The 22,763-nt window shown below is 32.9% G+C and overlaps 1 protein-coding gene across 1 annotated transcript; it reads right to left on the bottom strand.

Moving 5' to 3' along the window:
- Positions 1-7,819: 7,819 nt before the first annotated feature.
- On the bottom strand, positions 7,820-21,936 carry LOC132728932 (uncharacterized). Its single transcript, XM_060714658.1, has 6 exons — positions 21,912-21,936; positions 17,108-17,724; positions 16,678-16,758; positions 14,946-15,386; positions 9,300-9,389; positions 7,820-8,719 (listed from the first exon to the last, which is right to left on the bottom strand). The coding sequence occupies exons 2-6, from the start codon at positions 17,721-17,723 to the stop codon at positions 7,866-7,868; spliced, it is 2,082 nt and encodes a 693-aa protein (XP_060570641.1). The 5' UTR covers position 17,724; positions 21,912-21,936; the 3' UTR covers positions 7,820-7,865.
- Positions 21,937-22,763: the final 827 nt, after the last annotated feature.

Below are 22,763 nucleotides of genomic sequence, written 5' to 3'. Positions count from 1 at the left end.
TCCGGCTTTTATCCAAGCGGCATGTATAAAAAATGGCGTCGCTAAAGGTGCCAAACCTTGGAAAAACCGAATATCTACGTCAGAAGAGTGCGCAGAACAGCAATAAAAGGATGAAAAGCATAGACCTGAGACAAAATTTAATGAAAAATGGAAGCAGAACCATGAATCATTGGTGTATGACAGGGAGGAGATGAAAATGCGCTGTACGGATTGTGCCGATTTTTACGCGAAAAAATAAAAAGCAAAAAGTGTCTTAGAAATACAAACCAAGTTTTTTTTTTGATTTTGATCAATTTTATTTGGTCCGACAGATTTTGTTTCGGTCCGACAGATTTTCATGGTTTGTCAGACCGAATGTCTGACAGTTTTTTTCAACTTTCGGGAAGTCTGGTATATGTGTAAAAGCGTCACTCGAGGTCTGTATTTGACAGAATACAATTCGTAAAATGACAGAAGAAAGCATACATATTCCCGTCCCACCCACCCTTTTATGTTCTGTTTTATTTTTAGTCTTTTCTAAGCTTCAGATATTTGCAGTTGATTTCATCATGACTCCGCCGAAATTCGAGACAGCCCTCATTCCAGTAGATTTTTTTGCAATAGACTAAGGAAATTATTGATCTTGAAATGTGATAATTCTGTCAAATACAACGACCTAAACCTATAATGTTTGTTGTTGTTGTTGTTTAGAAGTATTTGAGAATAGAAAATAATTGATTTACTCACGGTTTAGTGAGTAATACTAGTTATAAATTATAGTGTGTAATAACGTAACATTATAAACTTATATATCTACTGTAGTTAAATTAGTGATCTACAATACTACTCATTAATATTTTGACCTGTTGACTAGTACTAATATTGACTGCCATAAATTTGTATTATACAAAAATTGACAAAGTTGTATTAGGTATTTGTGTTGTTTGTTTGAATTCAAAGATAATTTTAAAGGCAATAGTTTATTTATTCTCAAAATGTGGTCACTACTGTATAAAAAATACATACAAGGATAATGTGGTATCTTTGAAGAAAAAAGGGCCATAAAAATGTGAAACTCGATTATTCTATCGGCAGACAATCGATTGTGGTGGTCCGATTATCGATAGTGATTTTTTAGTCCGATACCCAACACTAATTTATATTAATTAGTAATTACCACTCAATAGTTCTACCTGGACACTGGAAGATGTTAACTGTCTTTATTCATTATGATTAATCTTATTTGTAGCTGAAAAGATGCTTAATCAAATTTGAGTCAAAATAACGCATTTTTTCCTAATCAGTCTGGTACCGGCACCAATAACCAAAGTAGAGAGAAAAAACCTGCTGGATCTATTCGATATCTTGTCATCATGATAATATAAATGGCCGAACATCATCGGTAATATTATTTTTTTTAAATATGTATGTTCATTCTGTGTGAAAATGTAATAAGACCTGCAAATTACTGACTTCATCATTGCATTTATCTATTATTGAAAAACTACTGTACGGCTAGCCACAACAGTGTGTATAGGCTAGATATATGTGACTCACATACAGCTAGAACTTCTGGCACCCAGTACGGGCGCGTATGGTAACCCACTTGCTAAATACATAGAACATTTTATTTCACAAATAAACGGTTACCAAAAGAAACATTTCATCTTTTCATTTCTTTATTTTGATAACCTAAAGGACGTTTAAAAGGATTATTCTAAAGAAGGACGAATCGTCTCTAATCTGAAGTGAACCATCAATAAAGTGGGGCGAAACGTTCTTGGGCAAATCATCAGTGGGGCAAATCATTATCAATTCAGCATGTGTCAGGTTTTCAATAAACACATCGGTAATACGGAACATTATCAATTTGCATATGTAAATTATTCAATTAAAATTATCCGCTAAGCATTGCAAGTTGTAGCTTATCCGCAATTTTCAGTGATAGTCATAAGTGATTCTCGCGAAAACCAGTCACATTCCAAATAAACACTCGTAAGCGTTTAGCGGTTATGTTTTTCTCTAAGAACAACATACAAACCTACATTTTACATTTTTCTGTGCACAAATATTTTCTTTACAAGTACTTACCAGCAAGAAACTGACGATCATTCTCTGGTTTGTGAAATGAGCGTCTCCTTTGCGTCTTCAATTTTTTTTGCCGATTTAACTCCCCTGTTTTACTCACATTTATCGTGTGTATAAATTACTTTGAACGAAATCATTATTGCTGTAATTATTGGCGTTGATTACCTCAATGATATATATAATAGTAGTAAAAAACGCAAGTTTTCAATCGAATCGACGATTTAGGCCTACCGTCCGCCATTTTTAAGATGATTTACTGCCAAGTTAAGAAATTTCTTAACTTTAAGATAGGGTAGTAGCTGACTTATATTTAAGACAAAAATTGTCCATCTTAAGACAAAACTTAAGATAAAAAACAGTTGTGAATACCGCTTAAGTAAATTGCGGATTCTTATCTTAAATCTAAGATAATTTCTCAAAATATAAGAAAAATCTTATATTTAAGTCAAAAAATTAACTTAAGATCAGTTGTGAATACGGCCCCTGATCGAATATCACCCTCCTAGAATATATTCCCCGGGGAATATTTCTCAATCACACCGGGGCACATAACTCTTACATAACTCTGTATTCATAATAGCGATAATGCCTTAGTAACCAGTTAACATAATGCAAAAATATACATACTAATACAATTTAAATAGTTTATAAAAAAAAATCATTTAGCAAAGAATCCCACATGGAAAGCGAAAAGTTCGTGCGAAACCGTTACAAGCTTGTACATGTTCACGTGTATAAAAATTACTACATATGAAAATTTTATAGATAGATGATTAAAAATAATTGTAATTTTGCATCCATTAATAATAATTATAATAATTTGATTTTGTTGTTGTTATTTATTTTCTAATGAAGAAAAAACGATATGTCTGTCTGTCTGTTTGTCTTGTTTTTATCAATACATTTTTGTGTCGATGTAATTTTGAAGTGTTGATCTGTATTTTCTCTTATGAATGTTTTGGGACCTAAGGTTTTTTTCGGTATAATAAAATAAATAACATATGGCTGTCGGGGTGATAGAGGATATTGCCAACCCTTGAACTGGCATATTACCCTCGGCTGCGCCTCGGGTTAATATACAACTTCTCGGGTTGACAATATCCTCTAACACCCCGACAGCAACATGCTATTTATATATTATTATAACTCAATATATCATTCAATGTAAAACTCCCATAGGCCTAAAATGTGTTCTGATCGAATATCACCCTCCTAGAATGTATTTCCCGGATCACCCTGGGGTACATAACTCTGACATAACTCTGTATTGATAAAAACGATAATTATGCTTTAGTAACCAGTTAGCATAATGCAAAATGACAGCCATGTGTTATTTATATAATATTGTTAAGTTAATATTTGACATATACGTAATTTTAAATGTACATGTTTGTATCCAACCAGCTCAGCAAGAAAACATACTATTACGTCAAGTGTCTATTACGGTGGCACAGATATGACACATGGGTGTCTTAATTTATCTTGTTCACACGAGATATTATCTTGTTCCCACAATATATCATCTTGTTCCCACGAGATATTATCTTGTTCCCACGAAATAATCATCTTGTTCCCACGAGATTATATCTTGTTCCCACCAAATAATTATCTTGTTCCCACGACATAATTATAGCCAATCAGAAGCTGTAAAATGGTAATATAGCAGTAACTTCCCCTTATTTAGTTGAACATTTCGACAGCTTGGTACGAAAGGGTTGTATCTCCTTCTTTATTTAATATGAGTTACAACCCTTTCGCACCAAGCCATCGATTTACTTGATTATATATACATTATATTCATGTTTAACCATGTAGTTTGATCTTGACTGTGCCACACTGTAGGGACATACAAAACCTTAACTACCAATTACTGGTGTTTAATAGCGGATACCCTCATCTGGTGACGCATTTGCGTGCTAACTGATCTGGGTCGATACTGGAGGGATACATGTAAGTAGCCTTTCAAAACTCTGTATTTATAAGGCGGTGGCCCCGCAGCGGCGTTCAGTCCACCACGCGCGAATGAGTAATACTCAAATACAAATGTCTTAAATCAATGTAGCATGAGAAAGACCGTCTTCGCAGCACTTAAGAGAAAAGTCACAAAACCCATTTAACACGTGTTGCGTATATGCTTATAACGACCATTGTCGAACCATATCCCCCGACAAGCAAATGCGTCATCCTGTCAAGGTCTGTACTGTTCGCTGTTGAATCAGTAGGTCAGATTTTAACTGTCAAAGCAGTTAACCCTTTGATTAGCTCACATGGTTTATACAGGTTAACTGCTTTGTTTGCCAGAGAGAGTTGCATATTTTTCTTAACTTTTGACCACTTGACAGTAAAAGAATATGCAACTCTGTCCACGCCCTATACCGTTCACAAACTTTCGGGACGGACACTTAGACACTCGGACGGACAATGGCAACGCTCTATGGGGCACAAAAATATTGAAGAACACAAACAATGCTAAAACGTATTGCTTTATCGGCGATTGAGACATTTATCGTCAATTTTTGGACATTTATCGTCGTTTGGACATTTTTCGACGTTTGGACATATATCGGCGCTACAAATGTCACATGAACGCGCATTTATTTTACACATTTTTTCTTCAAAAAGCCGCCATGTTTCTGGTAAAAGAAATTGAAGGTTTTCATTGGCTTATTAAATGCGCGTGGTGTAATGGTTGCAATATGTACACAAACAAGAATGTGATAAAACTGAGTTAAACTTGCATAATTTAATACATAGATTGTTCACAAATAACATATTTCAGTTGGAATTCAATGTTTTAACCTGCTTGGAATACTTTCTTACAAATGGCAAGCAGCTAAGTGTTTGTTTACTCGTGGTAGTTTCGGAAATTCTGTTGGCACAAAACATGAGTACCTCTCAATTTTAAGGTATTTTTTTCACATTTGATAATTCATTTATCGTAAATGAAGATAGATGGCTCAATATTTTTAACGGTTAGTGAAAAATACATAGATGAAGTATGAAAATATGTCTTATTTAAAAAAAAAAGCGAGAGTAAAATGTTGACCATGTCGGGAGAATACGCTACGGCGAGTTATATACCTCAATTATTTTATATAGTAAACGAATTCTTGAAAGTAATTCAAGGGATGATTATTTAATGATAACTTGACTATTATTGGCATGGCGAATGTGCCGAACGCCTGTGCGTTAATGTAAGCTCTTCCCTCTAAATGACCTAGGTAATAGGTTTATTTATCTACTCGTCTGCCCATTTTTAAGTAAAAACGAAATAAGCCTTTACATCGAAGATTTAACACCTTGAATTTAAAGATTTGCTTGCCACTAAAGACCGAATACAGTTGACATGCAGCAATTGTTATGAAGTTAAGCGATCGTAATGTAAAGTGTAAATTGACCGCTATATTTGATGTGTTAAGCTTACCAGTTTATTATCTTACTTTATATTTGTTTGGGTCGTCAGACCAAATCAATAATGGCAGCGAAATTTCAGACCCCGATATGCTTATTAGCAAAATCCGCGAGTAGTCCGCAACGAATTTTTCTAAGCGGTTATTTCCTTTATTAGTACACTAACGCCGAAAAATTAAGGGGAGATCACTGCGTAAAGGTTGCCAAATGACAGGGGCATTAATTTTCAAACCTTCTCAGGGAAGAAAAAATAGTTTCCGATTGGTCGAAGATTTCTAATATTGTGTAATTCTTAAACATTTCCGCAAATTACCGGTAATATATTCAATAATTTTGTTAAGCGGATGAATATCATTTTGATCAATGAAAATTGCTCGGCTATTTCCGTAAAGCTTCGGATTATTGTGATCGCCTAAATGGATATTTTTATTTACAGTAGTGAACTGTTATATACATGTGAGAAGATTTTTGCTAAATATTTTCACAAATATACATGCTTATATTAAGCTCCATGATTATTTACATCACGTGTTAAACAACAGGTTTACCGTGAACAAAATATCTCGAAATTAATAAGGAATTTAGGATAATGCTGTTTGCTTCAGACTGTGTTCATATAACTTCCCCGTGGTCCAGGGGTTACACGCTCGTTAAGGAAGCAAAAGGTCTGGAGTTCAAATCCTAGTTAAGGCAACTCATGTTGTTTTTTCTTTATTTTGGTATGTTTAAGCCAAATAGACGTCGAATTGAATATCAGTGTTGCAATTAGCCTTATAGCCAATTTACTACAGTTATAACACTGGAAACAGCATTGCTGGCACTATACAAAAACAAATTGGTTTATAATCTCACAACCTTCACGTTTCTGACATTCTGAGACCCAAACAAATTTAGCGCCTTCTGTGCTTTGATTTATGATTATACCTCGGACTTTGAAAGAATCAGAGACAAATGTTGTTTACTAATATAAACATTGCCAGCATGCTTTGCTGTGTAGTATATGTATCACTTATAGTTTCAAAAGTGTTAATAAAGCACAGTATGCATGAGACAACAACAAAAGCATTTTGTATAACTTTTTACAATCTGTATATAATTCCATGCACAGGCGTACGGCACATTTGCCATGTCAGTAATGGTCAAATCATCATAAAATAATCACCCCTTGATCATCAAGAACAAAATTACTTTCCAGCCCCTGTTTACTTGATAAAATATATACAAGGTATAAACTCGCCGTAGCGTATTCTCCGACACGTTTAACATTTTACTCTTGCATTTCTTTTTATAATAAGACATATTTTCATACTTAAACGTGTAAATATAGCACAATAGATATATTTTTCAGTTACCATTAAAAATAATGATCAATCAGTCCTCATTTAGATTACAATAAATTAATTATGAAACTTGAAAAATTACCTTTAAATTGCGAGGTCTTTAATGTCTGTAGCATCAATACGTTAAAACCGTCCGGCGACAGTTTCATTCATGACCACGCAAGGTATCAGATTTAAAATCGCCCGGCGTTCGCGAAATCGTCATCACCGCCGATTTTGTAAAAATCGTTAAATCGGGCGGCGGCCGTTTTAATTGAACCTAGGCATTACCCGCTGAAACCTAAAGATAAGTCATTGCTATTTATGCAGTCTGGCTGGATTAATTTAGATCTTGATATCGCAAAATTGGTACCAGTCAGTCCTGGTCCATTTAAAATTTCCAGCAAATTTAGGGTTTAAAATGATGTGTCGCTTCGGCGAATAAAGTTCTCCTTCGTCACCGAGGTGACGATTATATAATTTATTATATATTACGTATATAATAAAATACTTTGGTAACCAAGAAATGGTCGTCTGACAACATACAGATGTGTTGACAAGTGGTCCTTCTTCAGCTGTACCAAAGCTAAAGCAATTTTCACAAAATAAAAGTTTTTCTCGAAGTAAAATGTTGTAAAATGCTTAAACATGAGAAAGCCAGCACGGTTCACAGATTTCAAATATCCGACAAATTTAACTAAAAAGTTTGCTTCCGAAACTCCTTTTGATTAAATAACAATTAAGACGTTCCACGAAGATCCTTTATATTATTTTACTTATTTTTGATGGCCAATGACATTCCCTGATTTCAGTTAATTTTGAAATGACAAATGATAACCCTACTTTTCTGTAAATTGTACCTAAAGAAAAACCGTTCTCAGACGGACTTTGTCCGAACAATCTACGCCTGTAAAAGTGTAAAAATCTATTTCAACATTGTAGAGACCGTGACCAAACTCACCCCTAAGACCATGTTAGATATCTTCCTGCAAAATATAAATGACATCATTTTGTCTATTTATTTCATGCCTTTCGTTTATTATTACAAATACAAACAAATAGTGTTGTCTAAATATCTAATTTGAATTCATGTACACACATTAAACAGTCTGCAATGAGCAAACGTGAATGTTTTTTATCATAACACATTGATGATATTAGTTTTGGCTCCTCAAAGATCTGTTTTTGTCTCACTTCTAGTCCGTCGTAATGTTCAATCTGTCTTAAGTTGCAAGTGTAAAAGTCACACGAAAGGATCGTCCCATCATAAATAACACAAAATGGACTAGGACTTTTATTTTCCCCTATTTGAAAGGCTGATATAATGTTTCCATGGATATCTAATTTCCGAAGACCTTGACCATATTTGATGAAAATATTCTGTCCATCTTTGCTAATGGCAATATTTCCTCGCGGAGAATGCATAAAATTGTTCCACTTGTGTAAGCAGCGTACTAAACAATAAGTGTCTAAGGAATATGTAAACACGCAACCTTTGCGGTCACCTATGTATAATAAATTGTCATAGCATGCTATACAAGAACAAGATTTTTGAATTTTCAAAAGCCCACCAACAACAAGATAATTCGATATATCTACAATCACAATATCATCGTAATCTAGACAAAGAGCTGCTTTACCGTTACCTATATAACACACATCATTAGGGTGACCAGGTAGAATGCAGTCGGCTATAACCTCAAAATTTTTATTCAACTTCAATATTTTTTTGTCAAAGAAACATACAATAAGTATATAGCCGTTCGGTAAGACATCGATACCAATAACATCTGAGCGCCTGTGATCTTTTTCATCACATAATATTGAATGTGTCTCGGCAGACATCAGTGTTTCGTATATGGTCGTTTTTGGCAGTTGAACAACTTCAGCAAACTGCATTTCTGTTTCTTCTTTATATGGATCTGTATGTAAGAATAGGTCGTTTATAAGCAAAGTGCAAAATAAGTTATCATTTAGTAAAATCTTTATCATCTTGTAAATATTACTCTAAAACAAAAATAACTTTAATATAAGTGTACAGTAATACAACTGCCATACACTATAATAAGAGAAATGTTATTATTCAGAGAAGCAACGGGTGAAAAGTAAGCCAAAGGCGGAAATTCACTTTTAATTCATAGTTTTCTCCAACTTTATTTCAAGTTTCATAGAAGCCAATTTCGTTCCCTTGCTTCTAGTTACAAAGCATTAGACCTTAATCAAAAGCATTTCAAGTTCTCAGTCATTTATCATGCTTTTTTTATAAACTAAGTAATGTTTTCTTAAAACCCGTACATGTACATAAAAAGTCGTTATTTTATACAACTGGATCTGGAATTGTCAAATTATAGAGTCAAAACATGTATTTGGCTCTCATTGATTTAACTACTGTAACAATGTATTACTCCCTGGCGAAATGCACTTGCGATTAATAAAGAAGATTCCAGATCAAGGTACGTTAATAATGATCTTATTTTGTATTGTTAGATACGAGTATAGTACCTTCTTGTATTCCATGAAAGCTAGATTGCAGCCCTGCCTTTTTGTCTGTTGGTTGTGTTTTCTCTTTGTCAGAATAACGGCATTTTAAACCTTGAGTAGAAAAATTCTAATTAGCAAATAAATATATATTATCACATAACAACATGGTTTATGACCAAATATTTTACTGTCTTTGCTTACAAAAGTTAACAAGAGCACCGCTAGGCGGAGCATTATATGCCGGAAAGTACTTTTTCTTTTAGTAAGGATGAATCATTTGTAAAACATGGCTATTAAATACAGTATTACCTCCTTCAAAAAGCAATCCTCCTTTATAGCTGAAGGACATTCGTGTATATATACAGTTGCTGTTTTCAAAGCACCACCATCAAGTTGTTATTTTGTAAGTAAAAATCTACAACGGATGGACGAAAAGACGTCAGGGGTATAAAGCTGTTAATCCTATAAAATTTTACAGATGTAGGTTGATTAATGCTTGAGTTATTGAGTGAAAACTGTTTCCAGTTTAAAGGTGATAGTAGCCTTGATCTTTGACCTTGTGACACCAAAATGAATAGGGGTCTTCTACCCAATATGGACAACCATTTTAAGTTTTACGGTAATAGTGACTTTGACCTTTGACTGTGTGACCCAAAAATCAATAGGGGTCTTTATCCCAATATGTACAATCATCCTATGAAGTTTGAATACTGTGGACCAAATGAAACGGAAGTTATTCTGCGGAAACCACTTTCAGTTTTAGGGTAATAGTGACCTTGACCTTTGACTATGTGACCCCAAAATCAATAGGGGCCTCTACCCAATATGGGCAATCATCCTATGCAGTTTGAAAACTGTGGGCCAAATGGAACTTAAGTTATGCTCCGGAAACCATTTTCAGTATTAAGCTAATAGTAACCTTGACCTTTAACCTTGTGACCCTTAAATTAATAGGGGTCTTCTAACCAATATGGACAATCACCCTATGAAGTTTGAATACAGTGGGCCAAATGGAACTTCAGTTATGCTCCGGAAACCATTTTCAGTATTTAGCTAAAAGTGACCTTGACCTTTGACCTTGTGACCCCAAAATCAATAGAGGTCTTCTACCCAATATGGACAATCATCCTATGAAGTTTGAATACTGTGGGCCAAATGGAACTTAAGTTTGTTCCGGAAACCATTTTCAGTTTTACGGTAATAGTGACCTTGACCTTTGACCTTGTGACCCCAAAATCAATAGGGGTCTTCTACCCAATATGGGCAATCATCCTATGAAGTAAGAATACTGTGGGCCAAATGGGACTTAAGTTATGGTCCGGAAACCATTTTCAGTTTTACGGTAATACTGACCTTGACCTTGTGACCCCGAAATCAAAAGGGATCTTCTACCCAATATGGACAATCATCCTATGAAGTTTGAATACTGTGGGCCAAATGGAACTTAAGTTTGTTCCGGAAACCATTTTCAGTTTTACGGTAATAGTGACCTTTGACCTTGTGACCCCAAAATCAATAGGGGTCTTCTACCCAATATGGGCAATCGTCCTATGAAGTTTGAATACTGTGGGCCGAATGGAACTTACGTTATGCTCCAGAAACCAAATTGATAAAGGACGGACGGACATTCTCACAAAATGGTACTTATGTGACTTTTCCTTTGATCTATTTGGCCATTTTTAGTCACACAATGCTTAAAAAAAGACACACAAGTAAAAACGAAATGAATAGGATCAAAGAGAATTTACTGTTACCCATTGTTCTCCAAATCACACAAGTACCTCTGGGTTCGTACGGACGGACGAACGGACGCCAAGGGGGTATAACATAATATGCCCGAAATTCTTTCGGGCATATGAAAAGCATTTTACTGTCTTAAAGGGATGTTGTATTAATAGTATTTATTATCAATTGCTTACAAAAAATTTAAGCTTTTCACTGTCTTTGCTAACAAAAAAGTATAGCACTTGACTGTCTTTGTTTTGAAAGTTCTATAGCATTTTACTGTCTTAGTTTCGAAGGTTATATAGTACTTTACCGTCTTTGTTCCGAAGGTCACGCAGCATTTTCCTTTCATTGTTTTTAAGGTAATATAGCATTTTACTGTCTTTGTTTCGGAGGTTATAAAGCATTTTACTGTCTTTGTTTTGAAGCATATATAGCATTTTACTGCCTTTGTTTCAAAGGTTATATAGAGGATATTTGTTTAGTTCGGTGTAAGATCGGAATATATTTCACCGAGTGAGCACCAAAAGGTTTATTTCACGAGTGGCGCAGCCACGAGTGAAATATGAACTTTTGGTGTTCACAAGGTGAAATATATTTAGATCTTACACTAAACTAAACAAATTTTCTTTTTATTATATGCAAAGAAACGTTTTAAAAAGACATTAAACCTAATACTGAATGAAAAGCGCGCCAAATAATAATACAACGTGACGTCATTTACGACGTCACGTCATTAAGTTGGTACCCAGTTCTGTGCACGCTGGTATTTCACTGAAACAACGTAAGGGGCTTAAATTCAAAACAGTGAAATTATCAAAGTGGTAATTTCACTGTTTCAAGCAGTGAAATTACCAGTTTTATTTCACTGATATATTTCTATAAACCACCGAAAAGCATGTAATAAAAAGCATTTACTGTCTTTGTTTCAAAGGTAATGTAGCATTTTACTGTCTTTGTTTTGAAGCATATATAGCATTTTACTGTCTTTGTTTCGAAGTTTGTATGGCATTTTACTGTCTTTGTTTCGAAGGTTATGTATCATTTTACTGTCTTTGTTTTGAAGGTCATGTATCATTTTACTGTCTTTGTTCCGAATGTTATATAGCATTTTACTGTCTTTGTTTCGAAGGTTATGTAGCATTTTACTGACATTGTTTCGAACGTTGTATAGCATTTTACTGTCCTGTTTCGAAGATAATGTAGCATTTTACTATCTTTGTTTCAAAGGTTGTATAGCATTATACTGTCTTTGTTTCGAAGGTTATGTAGCATTTTATAGTCCTGTTACGAAGGTTATATAGCATTTTACTGTCTTTGTTTCGAAGGTTGTATAGCGTTTTCCTGTCTTTGTTTCGAAGTTTTGTAGTATTTTTCTGTCTTTGTTCCGAAGGTTATTTAGCATTTTACTGTCTTTGTTCCGAAGGTTGTATAATATTTCACTGTCCTGTTTCGAAGGTTGTAAAGCATTTTACTGTCTTTATTTTGAAGGTTATGTAGCATTTTACTGTCTTTGTTTTGAAGCATATATGGCATTTTACTGCCTTTGTTTCGAAGGTCATGTATCATTTTACTGTCTTTGTTTTGAAGGTTATGTTTGTGTTTCGAAGGTTATGTAGCATTTTACTGTCTTTGTTTCGAAGGTTATGTAGCATTTTACTGTCTTTGTTTTGAAGCATATATGGTATTTTACTGCCTTCGTTTCGAAGGTCATGTATCATTTTACTGTCTTTGTTTTGAAGGTCATGTATCATTTTACTGTCTTTGTTCCGAATGTTATATAGCATTTTACTGTCTTTGTTTCGAAGGTTATATAGCATTTTACTGACATTGTTTCGAACGTTGTATAGCATTTTACTGTCCTGTTTCGAAGGTTGTGTAGCATTTTACTATCTTTGTTTCAAAGGTTGTATAGCATTATACTGTCTTTGTTTCGAAGGTTATGTAGCATTTTATAGTCCTGTTACGAAGGTTATATAGCATTTTACTGTCTTTGTTTCGAAGGTTGTATAGCGTTTTACTGTCTTTGTTTCGAAGTTTTGTAGTATTTTTCTGTCTTTGTTCCGAAGGTTATTTAGCATTTTACTGTCTTTGTTCCGAAGGTTGTATAATATTTCACTGTCCTGTTTCGAAGGTTGTAAAGCATTTTACTGTCTTTGTTTCGAAGGTTATGTAGCATTTTACTGTCTTTGTTTTGAAGCATATATGGCATTTTACTGCCTTTGTTTCGAAGGTCATGTATCATTTTACTGTCTTTGTTTTGAAGGTTATGTTTGTGTTTCGAAGGTTATGTAGCATTTTACTGTCTTTGTTTCGAAGGTTATGTAGCATTTTACTGTCTTTGTTTTGAAGCATATATGGTATTTTACTGCCTTCGTTTCGAAGGTCATGTATCATTTTACTGTCTTTGTTTTGAAGGTTATGTAGCATTTTACTGTCTTTGTTTCGAAGGTTATGTAGCATTTTAATGTCCTGTTACGAAGGTTATATAGCATTTTACTGTCTTTGTTTCAAAGGTTATATAGCATTTTACTGTCTTTATTTCGAAGGTAATGTAGCATTTTACTGTCTTTGTTTCAAAGGTTATGTAGCATTTTACTGTCTTTGTTTTGAAGCATATATGGCATTTTAATGCCTTTGTTTCGAAGGTCATGTATCATTTTACTGTCTTTGTTTCGAAGGTTATGTAGCATTTTACTGTCTTTGTTTTGAAGCATATATGGCATTTTAATGCCTTTGTTTCGAAGGTCATGTATCATTTTACTGTTTTTGTATCGAAGGTTATGTAGCATTTTACTGTCTTTGTTTCGAAGGTTATGTAGCAATTTACTGTCCTGTTACGAAGGTTATATAGCATTTTACTGTCTTTGTTTCCAAAGGTTATATAGCAATTTACTGTCTTTGTTTCGAAGGTTATGTAGCAATTTTCTGTCCTGTTACGAAGGTTATATAGCATTTTACTGTCTTTGTTTCCAAAGGTTATATAGCAATTTACTGTCTTTGTTTCGAAGGTTATAGAGCATTTTACTGTCTTTGTTTCGAAGGTTATGTAGCAATTTACTGTCCTGTTACGAAGGTTATATAGCATTTTACTGTCTTTGTTTCCAAAGGTTATATAGCAATTTACTGTCTTTGTTTCGAAGGTTATAGAGCATTTTACTGTCTTTGTTTCCAAAGGTTATAGAGCATTTTACTGTCTTTGTTTCGAAGGTTATGTAGCAATTTACTGTCCTGTTACGAAGGTTATATAGCATTTTACTGTCTTTGTTTCCAAAGGTTATATAGCAATTTACTGTCTTTGTTTCGAAGGTTATATAGCATTTTACTGCCTTTGTTTCCAAATGTTATATAATATTTAACTGTCTTTGTTTCCAAATGTTATCGGTATATAATATTTTACTGTCTTTGTTTCGAACGTTGTATAGCATTTTACTCTCTTTGTTTCGAACGTTGTATAGCATTTTACTGTCTTTGTTTCGAACGTTGTATAGCATTTTACTGTCTTTGTTTCGAAGGTGGTATATAATTTGAGTATTTTTGGATTTACATACCATTATTTTAGTCGTTTAAAGAGAAATGGTGAAAAACTTCACTTTTCATAAAATATTTAAAATCCATAAGTTTTTACATTTCAGTCCGTTATCAATCTATAAGATTCACTTCATATAATAGTTTTCATCAAATGCTCAGTATGTGAAAGTGGTGCAACGTAGCATACATGACAAAATCTACCAATAAATTCTTTGATTTGAAATTGTAAAAAAACAATCTATAAAAAGATACAGCTATGATTTAAACAAAACAAAAGTTTCTGAAAGTATACAAAATTTGTACTTTTGTGCACATTTGTATATACATTTGCGTTAATTTAACGTGTAACATTTATTCTTTTTGTTTAGTTTTTTTTCTCAACTTTAAAACAATAAAAATATCGTAACTTACAAAATGAAGGGAAGACATTCTGTAGATCCACGGGATTTATAGTCCATGTAAATGAGCATGTGAAACCAAGCATTGTGCTGATACTAGACGAAATGCTGGATAATCGATGTCTGCATTGATTTCCATTCAAATAGTTCAAAAATTGTAGTATGCCTGTTACTGAGGTACAGTAAATTGGTACACGTATACTTCCTAAATACGGATAGCCAGGAATTGTGTCAGAAAGTCCATTTATATCACCAAACCATTTTGTTACATCATCCATTAAATCTAAGGACACATTACCATACCATTCAATTCTTGTTCTTATAATATCCTTGACCTCTTCATCACTAAATGTGCTTTTACTTTGTATTATTTTGACAAAGTCAAATAGTACGTCAGTTGCTTTCTTCTTATTTTCCTCATTGTCGCAGCCAGTATGTAGAATCGTGATTAGCTCTGTAATGTGAAGTTATATTGAATTAGGATCTAAACATAGTACCGTGATTAGCTCTGTAATGTGAAGTTATATTGAACTAAGATCTAATTATAGTATCGTGACTAGCTCCGAAATGAGACCGCCTCCGTGGTCGAGGGGTTAGAGTCGATGATATCTAATCCAGTTACCTCTCTGGTGTGGGTTCGATCCCCTGGAGATGCTTTGGTAGTTTAGCGCGGAGGAAGGTAGTCTAGTACTGGTGTAACTCTCCAGGAACGATGGTTAGGAAACTACCCGCCTATATGACTGAAGTACTGTTGGATGGAAAAAGGCGTAAAATGAAACAACAATAAAAACAGCTCCGTAATGTGAAGTTATATTGAAGTAGGATCTAATAAGAGTACCGTGATTAGCTCTGTAATGTGAAGTTATATTGAAGTAGGATCTAACTGTAATACCCTGATTAGCTCTGTAATGTGAAGTTATATTGAAGTAGGATCTTACTGTAGTACCGTGACTAGCTCTGTAATGTGAAGTTATATTGAAGTATGATCTAACTGTAGTACCGTGATTAGCTCTGTAATGTGAAGTTATATTGAAGTATGATCTAACTGTAGTACCCTGATTAGCTCTGTAATGTGAAGTTATATTGAAGTAGGATCTTACTGTAGTACCGTGACTAGCTCTGTAATGTGAAGTTATATTGAAGTATGATCTAACTGTAGTACCGTGATTAGCTCTGTAATGTGAAGTTATATTGAAGTAGGATCTTACTGTAGTACCCTGATTAGCTCTGTAATGTGAAGTTATATTGAAGTAGGATCTTACTGTAGTACCGTGACTAGCTCTGTTATGTGAAGTTATATTGAAGTAGGATCTAACTGTAGTACCCTGATTAGCTCTGTAATGTGAAGTTATATTGAAGTAGGATCTAACTGTAGTACCCTGATTAGCTCTGTAATGTGAAGTTATATTGAAGTAGGATCTAACTGTAGTACCGTGACTAGCTCTGTAATGTGAAGTTATATTGAATTATGATCTAACTGTAGTACCCTGATTAGCTCTGTAATGTGAAGTTATATTGAAGTAGGATCTAACTGTAGTACCGTGACTAGCTCTGTAATGTGAAGTTATATTGAATTATGATCTAACTGTAGTACCCTGATTAGCTCTGTCATGTGAAGTTATATTAAGCTAGGATCTAAATTGTTAGGGAGAATAAATTTGTATCACATGGTAAACCATCATACATTTTATTATGAAGTTCATCTGAGAAAGATATCTTAACACAAAATAAGTAAATTATTTTACCTCGTTTAAACTCGTGTTTCGTTTTTTGAACGTTCAAGTTTTTTAGTTCTGTCAGTGACCGGATAATCCGTTCTTGTTTTTCTTTAAAAAAAACAGTTATAAAGGGTAAAAAACACGCATTTATTGCTATAAACGTAAGAGGCGACTTCAAGCTTTTGAATAAGTCTATTTTTGTATATTTCAATGTACTTTCTAATTCAACCATAAGAAACTTCTACATTACAGAATCCTAACTATATTTTGCACAAACTAATTTTACTTAAATTTTCAAAGAAACGTACGACACTTCTGTTTTTCAATTCTGATAATTAAAAAAATGTGTTTTCTTATCTAAACGTTTTCAAAGCTCCATTACAATAGTATTTATCAATAAATACAGTATACAACTTTGTAAAGTATTTTAAAAACAACTGATACATGAGCATATTACCTTGAATGGCAGTAGTAGTTGTGTCTATGGAAGATAGTTTCGGAGTTATTTGTTGGAACTTGTCTTCTAGGGCACACAGGAAACTTGTTTTAAAATCATGTATCTCTTTGATGTGTTTAAAAGCTGACTGTACATCAATATTACCGGATGCTGTTCTGTTTATGATAACTTCTATTTCTACGTTTGCATTGATTTTCGACGAAATATGTCGTAAAGATTGTTCTAGTAGTTGCCGATTGATAGAATAGTCTGATTCACTCATAGTCATTATGGTTGGATGTCCTTGGAAATCATCTCGAAAGGTCTTCAGTGTACGTATAGATGCTTTTTCTGCAAGAGATAGGCTCGACCAAAACATTCTTTTCAACACACACAAAAGTAGCGACATATCCCAAGTGTATATATCTGCATTAACTGTCGTAGAAGACGGAAAAAGATGTTGATTTTGTTCTCTTAGAATACTCCGAAATAAAGCTCGCCCATTCTGCAGAAGATTGTCTAGCGTACTGCCACTATTTGTCACTTCTCTCGATATCAAGCCTCTTAATACAAACAAACCTCCCTCGCCAAGCAACCATATATGTCTCAAATACCTCTCTTCATCTAACGTTGCCATTCTACAAATATCAAACAGTGACATCTTGAGTTATTAAGTCATTGAATCCTTATACTATTAAGTCAGTGTTTTCTTAAATTATTATTATGAAGTCAGTGTTTAGTAGAATTATGAAGTCAGTATTTTCTTAAATTATTAAGTCAGTGTTTTGTTAAATTATTAAGTCAGTGTTTCCTTACAGTTTTCTTATTAAGTCAGTGTTTTTTCTTATTAAGTCAGTGTTTTCTTAATTTATTAAGTCATTTTTTTTTCTTAAATTATTAAGTCAGTGTTTTCTTAAATCTTTAAGTCTGTGTTTTCTTGAATTTTTAAATCAGTGTTTTCTTAAATTATTAAGTCAACGATTTCTTAAATCATTGAGTCAGTGTTTTCTTAAATTATTAAGTCAGTGTTTTCTTAAATTATTAAGTCAGTGATTTCTTAAATTATTAAGTCAGTGTTTTCTTAAATTATTAAGTCAGTGTTTCCTTACAGTTTTCTTATTAAGTCAGTGTTTTCTTATTAAGTCAGTGTTTTCTTATTAAGTCAGTGTTTTCTTATTAAGTCAGTGTTTTCTTATTAAGTCAGTGTTTTCTTAATTTATTAAGTCATTTGTTTTTCTTAAATTATTAAGTCAGTGTTTTCTTAAATTATTAAGTCAGTGTTTTCTTAAATTATTAAGTCAGTGATTCTTAAATTATTAAGTCAGTGTTTTCTTAAATTATTAAGTCAGTGATTTCTTAAATTATTAAGTCAGTGTTTTCTTAAATTATTAAGTCAGTGTTTCCTTACAGTTTTCTTATTAAGTCAGTGTTTTCTTATTAAGTCAGTGTTTTCTTATTAAGTCAGTGTTTTCTTATTTAGTCAGTGTTTTCTTAATTTATTAAGTCATTTTTTTCTTAAATTATTAAGTCAGTGTTTTCTTAAATTATTAAGTCAGTGTTTTCTTAAATTATTAAGTCAGTGTTTTCTTAAATTATTAAGTCAGTGATTTCTTAAATTATTAAGTCAGTGTTTTCTTAAATTATTAAGTCAGTGTTTTCTTAAATTATTAAGTCAGTGTGTACTTAAATAATCATATAACATAAACAGTATTGTATTCATCCATAGCCAAACATTAACACACAATACAACCCTCACATGGTGACCTAGTCATTTAACGTGTAGTATTAGATAGTCAATACAACCCTCACATGGTGACCTAGTCATTTAACGTGTAGTATGAGATAGTCAATACAACCCTCACATGGTGACCTAGTCATTTAACGTGTAGTATTAGATAGTCAATACAACCCTCACATGGTGACCTAGTCATTTAACGTGTAGTATTAGATAGTCAATACAACCCTCACATGGTGACCTAGTCATTTAACGTGTAGTATTAGATAGTCAATACAACCCTCACATGGTGACCTAGTCATTTAACGTGCAGTATGAGATAGTCAATACAACCCTCACATGGTGACCTAGTCATTTAACGTGCAGTATGAGATAGTATAAATGGTTTATTAATGATTTTAGATTAAAATGATTTGAAAAGATTGTCCCTTATGTTATACATGTATAAGAACGTATGATATTGCTTCGCAAAACTTTTCGGGATAACACACTTTTCCGCCTACATACTTCAACACTCCAATTTAGAGAACACCACCCCTCTACACATTCAACCCGATTGACCTAGTTTCTCTTTCATGTTATAGTGCACATCTGGATCATATATTTTTACCAATGTCAATTTTGATTTACGGAATGAATAGGAACAAAGAAAATTTACTGTTACCTTTTGTTCCCCTTACTACATATTCCCAAATGTGTGCTTGATTGGACGGGACAGCACTAAGTAAATATAGAAAACGAAGAAATGATTAAAACTAAATGTTTTATTCACTTGTTCATTGATCATTAGCTTTTGTTTTCTGTTGTCTGCTACGGATTACTTGGTTTACCTAGAGGTAAATCAGGGCTCGACATTAACGGTTGTCCGACTGCCCGGGACAACTAAAAGTTTGGTCCGGGCAAGTTATTTTGAAAAGCACTTGTCCGACAGGGCAAGTGAAAATAAAAAGCATCATTGACAAAATGCATGTACAAAATGAATAGAAATAACATCTTTTCATTTATAAACATCTTTAAAACAAAAATACACCATGAATTATTATCAATAATGTGAATATACTACGGTCATGTACATTTGTTGATATAGGAAACGGAAGCAAAAATATGAGCATGCGCCGCGGTAAGGTAATTCTCTGTTCTAATAATAGACTATATCTAATTTTGTACAAGGTAATTCCCGGGTTATGCTGTTGTTTAAATTTTGATGTTTGCATGTAAAGATATCATTGAAAATATGTAGATAATCATATTGATCTTAAAATATAATTGTTAAATAAAGTTTTTGCATTAAAAATGATTTATTGTTTAATCTAAAATAACAACATTATGAACTTAGTAAACGAAGACTCGTTTACGGCTGTTGACTTGATGATTGAACAGGGAATTTCCTTACCGCGGCGCATGCTCATATTTTTCCTTCCGTTTCCTATATCAACAAATGTACATGACCGTAGTATATTCACATTGAATAAACAGATGAACCGATGTTTTAGAAAAACTACTAAATACAAAAAATATTTATGAGCTTGTTTGTTTTTCTGATTTATACATTTTTACCATTTTTAGGTCAGGACAAGTAAGTCTTAGGTCACGGGCAAGTAGTTTTAAAAACTACTTGCCCGATAGGACAACCTGATTCAAAAGTTAATGTCTAGGCCTGCCTCAAAGTAAAACTTTCTTATACCAAGATCCCAGCGCCCATCTATTTTCTGAATGCCTTGGACTTCTAAGTGAAGTTTAATATCGTCTCAGTGAGTTTCAACAAACATAGTTCTTACTTCACATGAGAAGGAAGAACAACTATTTTAGGTGTCTTAAATATGAATTTATCTTTCAAAATCGTATAAGACTTTATGTACTACAATTCCAATACGAAAAAGCCGAGGTAAACACCTGGAGGAGTTGAATTTTAGGGTAATTATATTGTGTCTAGTATTTTCCAATCTAGAGAGACCGGATAAGACCACATTGGAAATTACTTTATCAGCAGTTATCACAAAATTGATTTTTTTTCCGAAGAAGTCTAAATATGTCCGCCAAAGAAATAAAAATACAAATCTAATTAAAATTAATCCCTGATATGTGTCATTGGATGAAATTTCTATTGTGATAAGGTATTATATATGTATATGATATTGTATTCTAATGATTTTTAAAATAATAAGATGTTTTCTGATTTAAACAGTTTAAATTGGCCCAGACTAGCAAAGTGTCGCCGACATATTCATGAGAATGGCAGTAAGAATTAGGCTTAATGGTACGACAATAGGAAAAAAACAGTCTGTTAAATTAGTCAAACCGTCCATAAGGCAGTCTACTAAATTATGTCTATGAATAAATGTGTTGGATGCCGCTAACAGCATGTTTAGTGCTTTGATTAATAATACTATGGTCAGATAAAAACAAATATCGAAAACGGCCTACAGTCGTTTAGTTAACTTTGATACCTAAAACGACTTTCTCAAATATATTAATTGTTATCATTTATCATTGAATAAAATAAATTTATTGAACTCTATAAAATTCTTACTGAATATTTCAAACTTGAAACAAAGAAAGAATAAACTTTTTATGGGAAAATGCGTTCCCTATTACGGATCAAGCAAAGTTGGTCTTTTCTTAAAAAAAAACACACACACACAAAAAACAGCCTTCCATTTGGTTATGACACTTTATATTGTATTTTAAAGGTTACATACCTGCTTCGTGCTAATTAATAGGTCAAAACAGGTTTAGGCTGTATTTACAAAGAGACTGTGTAGCCATTATCATTATTTTCTAAAAAGTCTTTAACAATGAAATATGTATATTCTGTCGTATTATATTAACTATTCTTTTGTATTATATTTACTATTCTTTTGTATAATATTTACTATGTATACATACGATGATACGCATGAATTGATTGAAGGTTGATATTTGAAGCTTTAAACTTAAAATCGATTAAAACCATAATCTAGTTACTTTCTCATTTTAAAATCTATTTGCTACATTTGAACTTTTAATTTCAAGCTTCCAATCGACAATAAAAAAGGTGCAAGTGTAATCTATTTAGCAGTAATAAAAATAATATAAACCAACGAAATTTACCTGATATTATACCTGTGTTTACTTATCGTTAAGGATATAAAAAGGCGCATGCGCGATAAACGAAAATGTTCAAGTTATGGTCAGACTATTCTATATAAAAGATTTCATGTAATATTTAATTTATTTTGGCAGTGATTTTGCGAGTCAAATAATATATTATTTTATTTATTCTATTATAGTCTCATCAATGTGATACTGTATATATACAAAATTTCATAAATAAAAAGCATAATTAAGCATTATTAAGAAAGGCACATTGTCACTCTCTGCAAAGTTATAGGAGACTTTGTATATGTTAATATCATAATGCAAGTAAATTCATTATTGCATAATGAAGTATTAAAATTCAATCTACATATTGAGCATAGTACATATATAATATTTCCATCTGTATGGGACATTCATGGTTGTAAAGAGTATGTCCTAGTCATGTTCCCGATTAGTTTAAGTAAGAACATGGATATATAGGATGTTAATTAGTGTATGATTACACAGGATGTGATAAGTGAGAACTTGTATGATTTCTCCATTTGTTCAACCTCCTTATCATCCGTCTTCCATTTTCTTCCTTGTTAGACTATATGTATCATAGTTTCTAATGATATAGTTGCCTATAAAATTGTATTGACAAATTTAATTGTATCATTTTATGTTTGTGTAGCAAGAAACGTCATGTTTTACGTTACCAATTTTCCAATAGATTTACATGTAGGAAATGGTCTTATGACTTACGACCTGGTGTTCTATAATCTTATGAATTTTGAACGTGTGCTTATCAGCTTACTTACCCTTAATTCATAGCAGTCATTGAAACACATATAATATGTTTATTGTCAGCAATGAATCACATAC

Source organism: Ruditapes philippinarum, unplaced genomic scaffold, assembly GCF_026571515.1.
Source record: "Ruditapes philippinarum isolate M1 unplaced genomic scaffold, ASM2657151v2 ctg1117_1_1_1_1, whole genome shotgun sequence".
NCBI lineage: Eukaryota > Metazoa > Mollusca > Bivalvia > Venerida > Veneridae > Ruditapes > Ruditapes philippinarum.
The sequence above is the reverse complement of the archived record's forward strand: the minus strand, read 5'-3'. Positions and strand labels throughout refer to the sequence as shown.

Bases quoted from the DNA above. Each gene is read 5' to 3' on its own strand.
- LOC132728932 (XM_060714658.1), bottom strand. From the start codon at position 17,723: ATGGCAACGTTAGATGAAGAGAGGTATTTGAGACATATATGGTTGCTT. The intron at 16,759-17,107 runs GTAATATGCTCA...TTTTTTTTAAAG, and splicing joins AACTACTACTGCCATTCAAG to AAAAACAAGAACGGATTATC. The intron at 8,720-9,299 runs GTACTATACTCG...TCTTACATACAG, and splicing joins CTTTCATGGAATACAAGAAG to ATCCATATAAAGAAGAAACA.